General features: G+C 52.1%; 1 protein-coding gene across 4 annotated transcripts in view; it reads right to left on the bottom strand.

Moving 5' to 3' along the window:
- The window catches only part of CA12 (carbonic anhydrase 12), a 56,055-nt gene extending 40,338 nt beyond the window's left edge, over positions 1-15,717 (bottom strand). For 2 of the 4 annotated variants that reach the window (XM_059372217.1, XM_059372216.1), the window contains exons 1-2: positions 15,469-15,716; positions 10,279-10,299 (exon numbers count right to left, since the gene is read on the bottom strand). In XM_059372217.1, coding sequence (XP_059228200.1) covers positions 10,279-10,299; positions 15,469-15,553 — 106 coding nt within the window. In that variant the 5' untranslated portion in view covers positions 15,554-15,716. Of the gene's footprint in view, positions 1-10,278; positions 10,300-15,468 lie in introns of all 4 variants that reach the window. The other 2 variants (XM_059372218.1, XM_059372215.1) reach the window with 2 other exon arrangements.
- Between the last annotated feature and the right edge of the window lie 795 nt (positions 15,718-16,512).

A 16,512-nucleotide genomic window follows, 5' to 3' on the forward strand; every position in this document is an offset into this window, starting at 1 on the left:
GCACAAAGTACAACAGGAAGGTCATGGGCTCAGGAGCCGTCCAGCCAAGGTGCCCATCACAGCTCAGCCACCTACAAGCCGTGCGACCTCAGGCACATCTCCCAGTTGCCCTGAGCTTTGCTCACAGAAGGAAAGCGGCGGCCCCCACCTCCCCCATTCTCTTGGTGAGGAATGCACGCTGTCCAGAAGTGATAGGCTCCCAAGACATGTTGGGCCCCACGTCCTTCTGAGCTAAATTGTCTCAATGCTTCATTTCTCTCTTGAGGGCTGTTTGCCAACCATTTAGAGCAAGTCCTCCCCTTCACCTCACCGGAAAACAGATCCAGGGTTCCCTGTGGTCTCCCTGTACTTGGAATGAGATATGCATGGTGATGCAGCATTGCTTTCTACCTGCTTTCATCTCGGAAACCCTATCACTCCAGATCAAGTGTTACCCTCTCCCTGGTGCCTTCCCTGACTCCCAGAGTCAAAAATAAACAGAGAGATAAACCGTTCTTCCACATTCACTCAACAAATGTTTCCTGAGCACCTTCCCTGGGCTGGGGTCTGTGCATCTGCCTGAGCAGCCCCTGGGCAGCTACATCCTTTTTCTGGATGACTCTCCCTGAAGCTGGGAAGGGCTCCTTGCTCACCCCCCTGTACCCAGCAGAGGCCCTGGAACACTGCCCTGCTTGCAGCGGGCTTATGCTCACAACAAAACAAAACAAAAAGGAAAACCGCCATTGAGAGAAAAACTTCTCCAGTGGTAACTGGACAAGTTGATCCTCACTGGGAAGCAAGCCCCTGGCTATTAATGGAAGAAGTATCTGTGTTTCATACAGCGGTTATGTGCAAGAAGAATGTTAGGCTCCTACAGCGGAGTTTTCTCCAAGGTGTAACAAGTTTGCTGACCAGGCAGCTTTGCACACTCAGTGTGATTTGTACGCTCAGTCTCACTCAGGGATGGAAATTTCCCAACATCATCCTTACTGGCGGCAGCATCACCAAAAGGTTTGCCAACAGCCGGGGCGACTCTCGGGGAGCTGCCAGGAGGAAGGACTGAGGAGTCCCTTGGAGGTTTCACCCGAGGAGTACCTCTCCGAGCAGGGCGATAGAAACGCCCATGCCATAAGTCAGAAGCCAGCTGAGAGGCGAAGCCCAGTTCACAGGCTAGGGGATGGCCGTCGGCGTGTGTGCGAATGTAGACGTATCCCAGGATGCAGCCATGCACATGACTACGGATGCAGGCATGCATGTGTGCGAGTGTGTGTCTGTGTGTGAGTGACACACATGCCCTCCTTCCCCCAGCACCCAGAGCGGCAGAGCACAGCAGCCTGGCATTCAACATCCCTTCAGTCTTTGCAGGCTGCCCTCGTCCTGCAGCGGCCACACTCGCCCAGGGATGCTCCTTCTGCCCCCGCCGCCCAGCCCACTCGCTCTGACCCCCTTGTCTGACCAGCTCCACTGTGGTTCCTGCCAACTCCCATCCCGACTCCCACCACCACGTTTCTGTAGCTGCCCATCCTCTTCCAAAGAATCTGAGAAGGAAATAGATCCAGGGTTACCTCTAGAGGAACCCCAACCAGAGTAACATCCATGTGTTGCCAACAGTAACAATGGCTGGAATCTATTAATTTTTTTCTCCCTAGCAACCACACTGGTCTTTGATCTACATTTCCCATGAGAGTGGCACAAGGAACCGTATCCAATGTTTATTATCTGTGTCAAAAGGTATTAAGTCTATTGTGTTTTCTTAACCACTAAGCCTTTTGTCCCAATGAGGGGAAGAAAAACAAGTTAATTTGGCCTAATTTGTTCTTGGCAAATTCGATTATTTACTTTAAAAAAAGAAAAAAAAAAAAAAACCTCGCCTTTCCTCAATGGCATTTACACAGTGTCATGATGTGTAGTGTAGGGCGCACAACACCTGCTATGAAATAAGCATCTGCCGAATGACCAGGAAAGCACGTGCAATGGGACTCCGGAGACCCAGGTTCTGGTCCTGGCTCGGCGCCTCATCCTCTGTTTGGGCCACTGCGGAACCCTGAGTTTCCCTTGCCTCATTCATAAATAGGGCTGGGATTTGGCTGTGTCAGTTTCGGCCCCCTCCAACCCCACCCCCCATCCCAGGGTCACACCTAGGCAATTACGGCAGTCTGGATGCCAGTTGGAACAGACAGACACTCATCCACAAGCAGGCTGCATTGCGTCTACATTTCTATGAGGTGTCAACATTTCCAGCTGAATTACCAACAGGTCAAGACCCCCATTGCCCCTCCCTTGGTTCAGCACCCCCAAGCCCCTCTCCCACATCCCTCTGAACTCCCTCTGTCTAGCGTTTCACACTCCTTTCACTCTCCACCCTGCAGCCAACGTCCTCCTTCTAAAACGCTTATTTGATCCCCTCAGGTTTCGACTTAGAACATTCCAGCAGTCCCCAGCTGCCTCCAGAATGAGGCCCCCACCTCCTCAGCCGGCTCAGGAGCTCCTCTCGCTCTGGCCCCAGCCCCTCATGTCGAGTTCCTTGCTCGTTCCCAGAACATACCAGCCTAGGTGGTCACGGAACAATTTGTCCCTCAGCCCCCAGTACCCTTCCACGTCCTGCCCGTCTCCTGGCGAGCTTTCATCTGTCCTCCAGGTCTCAGCTTAGATATCCCCTCCTCTAGGAAGCTTTCTCTAGTGTTTCCCCAAACACAAGGTGGGGTCTCTTCCGTACCGCTTCTTTCTGTACTGGAAGGCCCTATCCAATTCATGGTGTCCTCCCAGATTCCCAGTCCCAGCATGACAGATGCCAGCCTCAGGCACCCTTTCTTCAGCATCTAGTCCAGTCCCCGGCCCTCAGGATTCATCAGTATGGTAGCATGAGTGTGAGCCCATTACCTTGGGCTAACTGAAAACTTGGATGGGCTTCTGTGTCTGTCTTTGAATAATAACAAATGGGGACAATTAACTATTTCACTAACATATCAATTTGTTATAGAAAATCTTTGAAACAACAGTATCCACAGAGGGCTGTGGAAAAAAAGAGTGGTAGAAAAAGAAGAGTATTACTCTTCTAAGGTCCCTTCTAGCTAAAAATTCCCCAAATCTATCTGTTATAACAATTTGGCTCAGGAGCAGGAACAATAATCTAGAACCTGGAAGGGTAATAGGAGAAAGGTTCTTTAGATCTCTGAGTCATAGGACAATAGACAGTTAATCAATTTGCCCTAGGGTTCCTGGTGGCCAAAACTAAAAGGCAAACACAGTCATTTGCATGACTGCCTCAGACTTGCTACAGAGTATCTTTGTTCTACAACCTTCAGTCACCTTTCCTCCCTTCCCCACTCCACTTGCAGGTTTCCCTTCTTCTAAGGGACCTTAGAGGAGTGATACTTTTTATCCTTTTACCACCAGGGAGCGGCTGCTGTATCACTGGCCAATGTCAGCGCTGCCTGCTTTAGGTAAATCTCACTTTCATCATAACCAAGGAGGCCTTCCGGAGCCAGCTGTCCCAGAAGGTGGGGGGACTGCATGAACCCTTTGCCCTGACTGCCCAGGTGTCCTTCCAAGATCCAGACGGGTCTCATCCAGTTTGCCCAGAAGTCACACGCTGATCTGGTCACAAGTTAATGATTGCAACACCGTTTAAAACGTTAAGAGGAGCTTAACAAACTGTGCAGGGCTAGACCAGCTCTGAGTCAACCTTTACAGACAGAAGGAAGTGCTGTCCTTGTATTTGTTCCTTCCTGGTTGGCATAAAATCCGGTGCTTGTCAGGGATTTAGGGAGCTTGCCTGGTCCTTAAAGAAGAACTTTTATTGAAACACACACATACACATATACAGAGCACCCAAATCACTTTGTTTATATACTTGTAATATTATTGAACACTACCAAAAAGTGTACATGAATTGAAAATTGGAAAAAGTTACAGTTGAAAATCAAATTTGTTTCCCCATCATTGCTATGTGCTGTGTTGGACACTGTACATACTGGCCGTTAGTCTTCGACCTCTTTGCTCTTACTGTTTTCACTATTTAATTGTGGAAATTAATCATTTCAGCTCCTTTCCTTGTGTTCTTGGCCTGTGACAGAGGGCTTCTCAGCGAGCATTCGTGGATCAACTACCCTATTTCATTGCTTCCAGACACCACTGATGATCTACCCCTATTTGAGATGCTAAAATATAGGGAAAAAATGTGTATCTGAGAATCAATGAATTATCGTCTTTGTCCATGGCCACCCGGTGTGGCCCCCGGAAGTCTGGCTGTGCTTCTGGGCTCCATAGTGATGCCTGCACCCTTCACCCCTATGGTGGCCACTGCACAGGAGGACAGCAGCAGAGCAGAAAAGAGGGCCCTCCCTCCCTCCCCAGGAAATTGCTGGAACAATCTCTGATCCATTCTCTTCTTTGTGGAAAACCAGACTTTCCAGTCCCTGCCTGGAGCCTCCTTCACACATCTGCTTTGAAGTCAAGCCTTTTTGGCTTAAATCTTCCTTTGGAGCTAGTTTACCCCAGAGCTCATCTCTCTACGTGCTGAGGATGGGTTGCCAAGGGCTTTCACCAGCTCCTGGAGGGCTGTGCTCTGCCCTCACCTGGATGCCCGGGGGGCACGAAGCAGAAGGGGCAAGTCTAAGCAAAGCCAGAGGCTGACAGGACCCGCTCCTTGCTCTGGTCAGCCCACTCTCACCCTGCAGTCCTAAGGCTTTACTCTGCCTCTGGTGGGTGAGGGCTCCTGCCTGGGGCTGGGCTTACTTAGCTCCAAATCCTAACAGTCCAACCTCTGATTTCTTCCCAGGTTCAGGGCCTCCACCCTGGCTCCATTAAGGATAAGCCGTGAGGCTCCCCGGGGGCTGGACTGAGAGGCTGAGGATGTCTCAGGGACTGGTCCCTAGAGGCCAGAAAGCACCAGGGAGATGAGGTCTGACTTCACCGTGGCCTGAAGGACATGGCTAGAAAGAACATCCTGGCCTGTAAGGAGTCTGTATTTTTTGCTTAATCCCTTTCTTACAAAGGAAATGTCCTATTTGTTCAGTAACCCCCTTGCTATTAAAAACTCAGGCAATTCAGCAAAGCATGAAGAAGCCAGCCCTTTCGAACACAGCTCACATTTGTCTGGGGCTACAGAGCTTACGAGGCATTTTCTCACATATTAGCTACTATAATCCCCCCACCCCCATGTGGCGGGGGGCAGAGGGGTGGAAAACGGTGATTAGCTGTATTACGTGCTTGCTCTGTGCCAAGCACCACCAGCTTCTTTCCCCACATTGTCTTACTTAATCCTCCCTACAGCGGCGGGTGCTTCTCAGGCTTGGACTGGGGCATCAGAAGCCCCTGGTGGGCTTGTGCAAAGAGACTGCAGGGGCGCCCAGCCCCAGCGTTTTTTTGTTTGTGGTAGATCTGGGATGGGCCCAAGAATGCGCGTTTCTAACAAAATCAAACAAGGTGCCTTTGCGACTGCTAAAGGGCAGGAGTGAAGGGGTTGGGCTTTTCTCCCCAGCATCCCCCCCACCTGTTTCACTTCTAGTTCTTCGAGTTCGTTCGGGAAGGGCATCCCAGGCCCCGGGGACACTGAGGCTGCTGAGCCAAACTTCCATTTGGTAGGTGAAAACCCTGAAGTTCAGAGGGGAGTTTAGTTACGTTCCAACAGGTTAAGTCACTTTCCTAAGGCCATTCAGCCAGAAAGCAGCCTCGCAGATATTCATGGAGGTCTGCCTGGTTCTGGGCTCTGTGCACTCTCCAGTTCTGCCTCCCCTTACTCCCCTGCCTCTATACCTACCTCTAGGAACCAATCCTAGCTTCCCTGTTGTTTGAGCCTGCTGGGAAGGCCAGATGCGAACACTGAAATGCAGGCCAAGATACCCCCAGAACACACAAACCTCAATTCTGCAGCTCGGAAGAGATGAGAAATAATTCTGAGTTGGTGGACCAACCATACCACACCACACCACACCACACCACATCCTAATAGAGCCTGGATGTCCCAACTTCAATTAGCAGTGACTGGAACTACAGCACAGATCACAAAAATGATAGTGGGTTGGATTGCTAGCCTTAGGGGGAAATCCCCCAACACACAAGGATAGGGATTCAGCTCCCTGGTATGAAAAACACGTTCTGGCCTTTCTTGCCTCTGTCCTCAGAGCTCTCTGTGCCTCTTCACATTCATCCTCAGGACGGCAGCTGGACTGGGGGAGAGCTCACAGGGGTGTTTGCCATTGGCTGACCATCTCTACCTTGGGTAAAGCCGAGACCTGTTCTTTTTTTTTTTTTTTTTTTTTTTTTTTTAATTTGACAGAGATCACAGGTAGGCAGAGAAGCAGGCAGAGAGAGAGAGAGGAGGAAGCAGGCTTCCCACTCAGCAGAGAGCCTGATGTGGGGCTTGATCCCAGGACCCTGGGATCATGACCTGAGCCGAAGGCAGAGGCTTTAACCCACTGAGCCACCCAGGCGACCCCAAGAACTATTCTTAATGAAATCAGCCTTTTAGTTGCACGTGCCCTCTCACTGCTGTCTCAAGTTCACCCTTGAGCTCCAAGTCTGCCTTCTGAACTGCATTTGGGTGTGAGGCCACGCGGCACCTTTATCCCGACTACAGAATAGAAAGTTGAGAGATTTCCCCCCCACCACCACCACCAGCCTCCCTCCACGTTTCGCATCTAGTTCTTAGGGTTTGGGAAGGATGTCACGTGCCAGGGAAAGTTTGTGGCAACCTAATATTCCAGCAGATTTGGGACAGAACGTGGGTGGAGGCGGGAGCCTGGAGAACCAGAGGGGTTTGGCTCCATGAAGGATCCCTTCCTGATTCTCAAAGGAAATCCTTTAAGACCGGGAATCTCTGGTCTGGGATGAAGGAGAGAGAGCAGCACAAGGAACGCAGTGGCAGTGCCTGGGTCCTGCGGAGTCCTGCCGGAGCCCAGGACCTTGCCACCACAGCAGAGAAGCTGGGCAGGAGGGCCTGTGAGGGGCTGCAGCCCACTGTCTGGCATCCCCAGGCCAAGCCACCATCATTCCTGAGTTCCCTGCGGGGGGATGGAAGGGCTGGCCCCAAGGGGTACCTATCATGCAGGTAGGGCCCTGGACTCCAGGAGAGGTGGACGTCTCCAGAAGGAGGGCCTGGCTTCCCTGTTCCCCATCCATCCCCTCTCCTTCGAAGGCTTATCTTATTCCTCCCAGATCTCTAGAGACAGTGACATCTGCTTCTGAGTGAGCTCACATCTGGGGAGCCCCAACGCAACGTCTGGTGTGCTCAGGATTGGAGCACGGGGCCCACTCTCTGCTCACATGACATGCCCTTAGGTCCTTAATGCCAACACAGTCATTCTTTTTGGTTGCTCTGTTGTTTTGAACACACTAGGGTTTTTTTTGGGTTTTTTTTAGGGTTTGTTTTTTTTTTTGGTTTTTGTGGGGAAGGGCCAAAAAACCTTCCAGGGTAAGGATGACTCTCCCTGCCAGCTGGAATTTGTTAACTCTTTTATTGACTACAACAGACATACCCAACAGTGTGTCATCAGTGAACAGTGAACAGCTTGATGACTTCTCACCACCTGAACACAGCCCCCACACCAAGGAACAAAACATAGCCCGCACCCACCTTGTACCTCCTTCCCGTCACCCCCACCGCAGGAGGGCACCTGCGACCTTGACTTCTAACAGCAGAGATTTCACTTCGGCAAGCTGGAGTTGATCATTTGCTCACAGGGCAACCTGACTTGCCACTGCCCCCCGGTTCAGGGTGGAGGAGCTGCTGGGGCCCAGCAGGACTGATTTGGGACTGGTTCCCAGTGGGGATGGCCTGCTCAGCAATTCTAAACCCAGGACACAGTTACCTGCTGCTTCAGCCACCCCAGAGAGGTGCACAGGGGCAGGGTGGGCCCCAGCTTGACCACCAGAAGGTCCTCCCGTCTCCAGGCAGGCCATCCAGGAAGTCAGCCTGCTGACTTTGTGGAGGGGAAACGGGAGTAGGGTTCTCTTTCCATGTGCTTCTGGAAGTCCTACCCCTGTGTTCCAAGCCATGGGAGGCCTCTGGATCAGGATGACTCAGCAGCATCTACGTGCAAAGTAGCTGAGGTCTGCACCCTGGGAAAGCCAGCACGTGACATCTGGCTCGACTCGCCAGTGCCGCCCTCAGGGCTTGGAACCCGTTTCCCCCCCAACACCTATGCCAGGCCGTCTGTTTCCCTGTATGACTCTGAGCACCGGTGCCGGCTGCCAGCCTGGACCTGTCTGCCTCCGCCTCCCTGGCCTCCCTGCGTCTGACCTCCTTCACCCAGCCCCCCCGAGGGCTGACCCCACATCACGTGCATTCAGTGCACTCCACAAAAGCCAGATTTTCTCTGCACTCCGCCTATGCATGTCCCACACCATTAGACTCTGCCCTCTGCTTCCTCAGCACGGCTCCGGTGGTGCAGGGGATGTGGGAGGGAGGGCCGGCCAGAGTGAGCGGTCAGAAAGCAATGCTTCTGCGCTGCTCCTGTCACCCCCCCAGCATGGTCCAGACTCTGCTGAGTCTTCCTGAGGCAAGTATTGGTCCTGCCTCTCCTTCCGTCTGCCTGCCATCCCCAAGCTGGATGGAAAGACATCAAATAGGAACTGTGCAAAGGCCAGAGCTCTTCCTGTCCCCCATCCTTCCCACTCCATTCCTCTCTGCCACGTGACTCTCCCTAAAACACAGATGACTCCCTGCGCTGCCCCTTCATCTCTGGGACAAAATGGGAAGGGTCCAGCCTGCCCCTGCCCATGTCTTCTCCTGTTTGACCCAACGTCTCTTTCTGACCTTAGAGTTAATCGCTTCCCTAGAACATTTTCTGTGGATGTTGCCCCACATCCTCCAAATACCATCTTGTTTCTTGCCTCAGCTCATGGGATCCATCATCATCTTGGCCATCAGCACTTCCTTCCTACCCCCACTGAACCCTCTCCATCCTCCAAGGTCCAGAGGAAAGCCCTCCCCCTCCAGGAAGCCCTCCTTGGCCATCCAGCCCGAGCACTCTCTTTCCTCGGAACCAGCAGAGCACTGAACCTTTATACCCTACCTGCCATTTTCAGCTTTGAACCGGGAGCTGCAAGTTCTTCCACTACAGAGCACAGCCCCTCTCATCACCCACCCACGTAGCGGCATTTCTTGCACAAGTAAGTACGTAAGGGATATTAGTAATGATGGAGCCATGCAACACCGGAGCCGAGGAGACCTTGGCCTGTAGGTGGTTGGTGAATTAGCGCAGTGAATTTTCTGTGCCTCCCGGGCTAATAAACAGCCAAAGCCTAGCTTTTGAAAATCTAAGTCAGACCTTTCTGTGGATTCTGCTTCTGCTGGGATCAACTCCTCTGCTGGTCATCCCTCCTCCTGTGTCAAGGAAGCCAGTTCCAGCCTCCTCTTTCTGGAACAGTCTATCTTGCCCAGTGCTCCTGACTGCCCCTCACAAGACATGAATGTCCTTGCACTTGTCCGTGCACCTGGGGCACCACCTCCCATTCCCACACCAGTTGATGACCAGGTTCCCAGTTCATTTCACACACCAGCTGAACTGATTGCAATCTGCTTATTTTGCTGGTCTGCCCGAGATGTCAAATGTCGTTCTTGACCCAATCCCCCCAAACCCCACTGCATACGTGATGTCCCAGTAAGGATGGGCCCGCACCACCTCGGAACTCCACGTACTGACGAACATGGCAGCAAGACGTTAATTCTAGACACGCGGACAGCTGAAATTCTGGGGCCTGAGCCAAACTTCCAGAAAGGAGCCCTTTATTCTTTGTTTATTGTAGAATAAATGTCCTATGGAGGAGAAGGTCTCTGTCCCACCCAACGCCCCTGCAATCTGGAGTAACCTAGGCACAGTCACCTGGGAGGTTTGGTAGAAATCCTTGCAGGACTCTGGAAAGCCGAACGCTAGGATTCACAGTTTGAATGCACAGGGCAGGCTCCTGTGCTTGGAGAAAGAACCACACACAGCCTGTGCAAACAGTTCTTTAGAGAAGCCTTCTTATTCTCTTCATGATATCAGAGTCACTATTCTCGACCTCCGCGATAACCTCCGCAGATCACAGCATTTTGGGCTTTTTCATTAAATACAACGGTCTCCTCCAAAAAGTATCTAAGGGGACGCCTGGCTGGCGCAGTTGGTGAAGGGTGCGACTCTCGATTTCGACTCAGGTCATGATCTCAGGGTCATGAGATCGAACCCCATGTCAGGCACGTGCTCTATGCAGAGTCTGCTTGAGATTCTCTTTCTCTCTGCCCCTCCCCCGCCCCGCTCGGGCTCTCTAAATCAATCTTTAAAAAAAAAAAAAAAAGTATTTAAGATCTCTACTTACCAAAATAGCTCCACTTGGATCCTGCAAAGAACAAAACAAAATAAAGTAAGTACCACAGAGCTTGAGCCAGCGAGAGAAAACGCTATAGATTGGATTTTGAAATGTGTGCGGCTGGAAAGGAGGCGGATGCCCAGATGGCAGACTTTGTCAGAGTCTGCATCAGATCAGCTGCTTCCCAGAGCCGCTGCACACCAGAGGGGGGCACGGGGCAGTGACTGGGAGCCGGGACTCGCGAGTGAAGGAGGGGGCTTCTTGATTAGAAGCCTTTCAGATCCTAGAGAAGCCAAATTTTATCTTCTGAATATGTGTTTAAAAAAAAAAACTCACAAGTTGCAAAACCCAAAAACTCCCAAAGGGTACACAGTAAAAGCTCTTCCTCCCACTCAATCTCCCTGCTTCCAGAAGAGAGAGCCAGTTTTATGAGCTGCTGGGAGCATTTTCACAGTGTGACTACTCACACGTACGTAATCACATTTTTTCTGCCCATTTCTGCACACAGATGTCAGCATACTGGAAACACTGTTAAGCCTCTTGCTTTCTCCCACCAAACAAACACACCCTGGAGAGCCATTCACATCAGTCCGTAAAGAGGAGAAAACTTTCCTCCAAAGGAAAAGTTTTTCTTTGAGGAAGCTGCCACCCTCCCCCGAGTTAGAATTCCAGGGGTGGAGAGAATGCGTAGGAGAGGCTCTGCCAGGAATATCACGGAAGTCACCTACCACCTCCCACTGCACACCCTTCACGCACACAAGTCCCCCGTTCCTACATCCAAACATACTTAGGAAAAAAAAAAATGTTGCAGGTTGCATGCTTGGTACCCTGCCTGAAACCTCCCTCTTCACCTCACAGAGACCCTGAGACTCAGGGTGTCTCAGAGGACACACCCAGCGAGAGGGACTCTTCAAATTCCGAATGCCTCTCCTGGCTTCTCATGGCACCACGATGCCTGGACCACAGGGTACAGTCAGAAGTGGAAGGTTCTCACCTCCCCTTTCTCTCCTGGGAACTGATTTGCAGGAAAAACCTAACTGACCAGCAACCTTCAACCTTAACCACAACTGAGCATTTCCTATTCGAGTCAATGGTGATTTTTAAAAGCGAAAAGAGGATTTTGCTGCTTTCGCAAAGCTAGTTTAATCTCATGGTTTTCTGTAGTTCTGGTTCCTTTCTTTGCCTCCGTGCTTTTAATTAATTTTGTTTTTAATTTTCAAAATGGTAATTTTGAAAATGGTAATAGCCAGTTACACTTGGACATGGTTTAAAGCATCAGATGGTTGTACAAGGCTTTTTAATAAAGCAGTCCCCTGGAACCCCTCGCTAGTTTCCTGGTCCCTAGGGCACCTTGAAGCCTTTTTCAATTTGGACAGTATCTCCAGATCCCAATAAAACAGGCCTGTATGGTTCTTCCCTGATTTGTGTAGGTTGAGGTATTACTGACCTCCTCCCCAGAAGAGAAGCAGCGAGGTCCCCAAGGGGCCACCTACAGCCATCACCTTGCTTTATCCATAAGCAAATGAAAGTCCCCTGCCATGCAGTGGAAGACCAGTGTCTGCTAAGAAGTGTCTCTGCACATTTGCCAGGCCCTCCAGTAAACTCGGGAACTCTCTGAGTCTCCTTCTCCATCTTTCGGGTAGTGCAAGGAGTGAGGAGGCTGGTGTTCAAACACCTTTGAATATCTGGTGAGTACTTCCAGACCTCTTCCTCACAAAAATGCCCACAGGCTTGGACACACAAAATTTCATGTATGATTAATTTCAAGAGGTCCATAGAACCCCCTAAAACCTGCTATGCACCCCAGGAGAGTTAAGAGTCCCAAGATTAACCGGAATTAGCAATTAGATGAAGACAGGCAGAACCAAACCCCCCAGGGAATGAACTGCCAGCCCGTTGGCTGAAACGACCCTGAAAAGGAACAAGGAAGGCATTGCCTTGGAACCAAGCTCCAACCTCTTTTCTGAATCTCTCCAGGCATTTTTGTCTGAAAATGTTCTGGATTTCAGAACTAGTTCTGGAATTCAGAGCTAGAAGAATCCAGGCCATTGCCACTTAGCTGGGCAGAGCACTTGGAAGCTCAGCACACAAACATTCACAAGTAATCCGGGAGTCCGTCCTCACGGCCACCAAAAACATGACTGCTGCCTCCCAGCCGTCCGGCCTGGGCCAGGAGCTCCGAATCAAATCATCGCCTTTACTATTCCACCTCTTCCGAGCTCTCCCTACCAAAGCTTGCTACGCCGTCTCCCCTGTCAGTCTTGGCTCATCCTCAGGTGTGGCATCCAGGTGATACTGCAGGAAGCTCGGGGACCAGGCCACAGAGTGGACATCGGGGACTGAGACCTCCAGTGGTGACACAGGACCGGGGACGCATTCTTTAAAAGTTGCAGCATCCGGTGTAAACTTTCCTGCCTTCCTCTCTCTGAGCAAGCCCACCTGGTCCTCAGGCCTTGGTGCTTTGGGTATAAATGACAGTGTCTGGAAGGACTCGGGAGCGGGAGGCTGGAGAGAAGCAGCTCTGTCCAAGGAAGGCGGGGGGAGGGGGGGGTCCATCAGATGAAGGTCAGGACCCAGCCTGGTCTCTCTTCAGCTCAGAACTGACCGGAGGAAGACTCCCTAAGGGATATGCATATGCACACGTGTTTGTTTTATTTGGAAATAGCACCTCACGGTTCCCGCCTCCTGTTTAGGGCAGGAGTCCTGACCACATGCAGGAGGCAGGCCAGGCCAAGGCCCCTGCAGCTACACCTTGGAGGCTTCCTGAGGGAACAGGCTTTGCCAGGAGGGACATTTTGTCTCTTCTGTGTGGGAGACCTGGGAGGCCAAGCATGATGCCTGTTAGAACCTGCAGGCCTACTCTGTACCGGGCAGGGAGAAGGTCTGAGTGCTCACCTAGGAAGTGGGACAGACAAGGATCCAGGCCAGGGGTTCAGGGCCCTGCCTGCTTCCTGCTCTGGATGCTAGAACCTTCTCTGAGGAACTGTCACGGGGGCAGCCAGAAACTGCCCAGCTCTCCAACCAGGTTGAGGCAGAGCAGGCTCCACAGAAATCACTGAAATGTTTCCCACAGCAACTAAGCATTCCAGGGTTTTCTCCAGAAGACATGTGACCTCACCTTCTTTTGCTCCCTCCTCCCCACTCCAGTCATTTTTTTCACACATTCCCCGGTGCCAAATGTTGGGAGTTTAAATGCTCGGGGAGGGCAGACTACACTTTGGCCTCATTACCTAGCTTAACCCCCTCCACTCCCCACCTTGGGTTAATACTGACACGCTACATCTCGGTGACCTTTGCTTTGACCTTGTCCCCTGAGGCAGTTAAGCAGCCAAGAAAACTCCAGGAGGAATAACAGAATAAAAACGGTGTTCTTAGAACCTGGGGGTAGGCAGGCTGGCTACTCAGTGTGGGGTGAAAGTGGCTTTTTGCCTGCAAGGTCCCCCATCCCAACTTGGAGAATGGGGAGAGTGGGAAGGCAAAGGAGGGGCGGGAATGAGAAAGGGCAGGAGCAAGGGCAGGGGCTAGGGAGAGAGGGAGGAGAGGGAGGGAATGACAAGGCAGGGGAAGAGAGGGAAAGGGGGAGGAGCTGCCCCAGAGTGAAGGCAGTAACAGGCCTTCTGGAAAGAGCCAATGAACGGCTGTTTCTCGCCTGTCTCTGAGCACCTTGGAACTCCAAGAGAGATTTCCAGCAGAACTTCAGCTCCCTGTGCAGCTTTCTCAAAAGAGGAATATATGTCAAAGTCTACAGTTTTAAAAATTAATTTCCACTTTCATATAACCACTTTCTCCCACCAAAAAAAAATTTTTTTTTTTTTTTTTTAAATAGGCTCCATGCCCAGCATGGAGCCCAGCATGGAGCCGAGCATAAGGTTTGAACTCATGATCCTGAAATCAAGACCTGAGCTAAGATCAAGAGTCTGGTGCTTAACAAACTGAGCCACTCAGGTGTCCCCCAACCCTCTCTTTCTCCCAGACCAGACAAGGGAAATAATATCAACCAAATCTTGCCAGCCAGTGGATTTAAGTTGAATTAAGAGTAATGCCAACACTGCGACAGGCCAGCTCCCCCGCCTCCCTCCCACCCAGCCTCCTTGACACAGTGACCTCCAGCAGAGAAAGAGGCTCTGAGTTTTCATGCTACAGAGCAGGATCAATTTCCCACACCACGTGTCCGGCAAGGGCAGATCCATTTCCAGCCATCACAGTCACTTTCAGCCGTCCTACAAATGTTTCAGCCTAACCTCAGCCCAGGACCTCCACTCAGGAATGGTAGAACCTACAAATGTCCTCACAACTTGAAACAAACTCCATCAAGGGCAGGAGCTACCATTAGTTACCCGGGAAGTTTCCACAAAAGTCACTACCTACTCCCAGAAAAGTGCTCCCCCAGCAGTTGGAGAGGCAGGCAAAAGCTTGGCATCCTCTTATTGCTCCTAAGGATTAACTAACCCTGACCTTGGCCACGCACCCAAACTCACAGGAATTAACTAACCTTGACCTTGGCCATGCACCCAAACTCACTGCCATGACCGGAGCCTCCGGTTCAGGTCCCCACACCTCCTCCTGCCATCCCGTTGGGCACCCTCAGCCTCCAGCCTGTCAGGGTTAAGAGCCCTAATTACACTCAGAAGTGAGGTGTGTATGCTCTTCTGAGTGCACACACACTCACGGTCAAGATAGTAGAACCCTTCTGGAGAAAAACAATGATTAAGAATGGGATGCATCATCCCCTTGACTTGGAGGTAAAAATGGTAAAGAAAAGCATCCACCACTGTGGGAAGGTGCTGCAGCTGGGGCCCGGCAAAGCCTTGGGGCTAATCAGGCGGCTCCGACGCCACATTCACTCCTCGACCACCTGCACATGGATCGTGGATGGGGCACATTTTAAATCTTGGTTCCCTTTCTCTTCCTCTTTAGCAAGCTCCCCACCACCCCTCCAGACCTGGGGAGAGCTCCAAGAATGCACGAGCATGCTTTCATCCCAAGACAACGTGCTTCCGCCCACTGCAACAGGTCATGCCCGCCTAAGGAAAACAAATTTTCCAAAAACGCCTTTTCCAATTTGTCCAAAAATACGCCCCTGGAGAGTACGCTTCCCCGAAATGATTCTGCGTTTGCATTAGTGAGCCCCGCAGGCAGTCCTCCAGCCAGGTATGGCTGCGCGCTCGGGACCGAGGGAGGAGGAGGCGGACACTTTACCGTGGAGCGGGGCCGGGGCTGCCGGCTGTTCCAGTAAGCAGAGGAGCAGGAGGACGGCGGCGGCGGCGTGCAGGCTGCGGGACATCGCGCGTGGCGGGGCAGGGCAGGGGCCGGGCCGGGGTCAGGGCCAGCGCGCAGCCGGGGTTCCCGCTGCGTCTGTTCCCGCGCTGGGGACCTTATGCGCAGCCCCGCAGTGCGAGCGCGTCTGCTCTGTGGGCGCCAGGCGCCGCGCGGGCCGCTTTTATAGAGCTACTCAGCCCTAAACACATGATGTCACCGTGTGCGGGGGGCGGGAGGGGTGGGTGGAGAACGCCCTGCCCGCAGCAGGTCCCGAGCCCCGGTTGCGAGGTGAGTTGCAGCCTGACTTCAGCCGCGCTCCGCGGGACCGCGCTCACCTGGGAACCCGGGTCTCTCCGTGGGAGCGGCGGGCAGGGCTGGGGGAGCCGCCTATCCTGCCCGCCCCACCCCAGGAAGGGTGCGTCCTGGCTCCCGGGGTCGCTGCCTTGGTCTGTCGCAGCCCTTACTGACAAGCCCCCTAAGTAAAATGCCACGTGGAAAAGAACCTCCTTCAGATTCCCCACCCCAGTCGTGTGCCAGGCCCACGTTAGGGACTGGATAGGAGAGCAGAGAGGGTGCGTTCCAGCTCAAACTCTGCAGATGGTACAGTGCAGCCTGATAAGGTCTTGCATTTTCCTTTGGACACAAAGAAATTCATTTAGAATAGGTAAATAGCACAGCGCGGGTGCGCGGTGAACAGCTTTCCGAAGCAATTAGACTGACCCTAGTAACACATAAGTGGCTTCACAATATCGGTCCGTTCTCTAGGAAGCTGGGGGAGGGGGAGCCCTTCTGCGGGTTAGCAGTGGAAGAAAAAGACCTGTTTATTGAGTACCTAGGATATGTCAGGCTCTGTGCTAGGCGTTTTGCATTGGGGTCTGGGTTCGGCTTCCAGTGCATATTATCATCACCTGTTGCTCATTTCTGCCCGGTTTTCACACATTTGTGTATTAAGTATACGGAGCATACATGGAGTCAGATACATGT

Source organism: Mustela nigripes, chromosome 13 (genome assembly GCF_022355385.1).
Source record: "Mustela nigripes isolate SB6536 chromosome 13, MUSNIG.SB6536, whole genome shotgun sequence".
Taxonomy (NCBI): Eukaryota; Metazoa; Chordata; class Mammalia; order Carnivora; family Mustelidae; genus Mustela; species Mustela nigripes.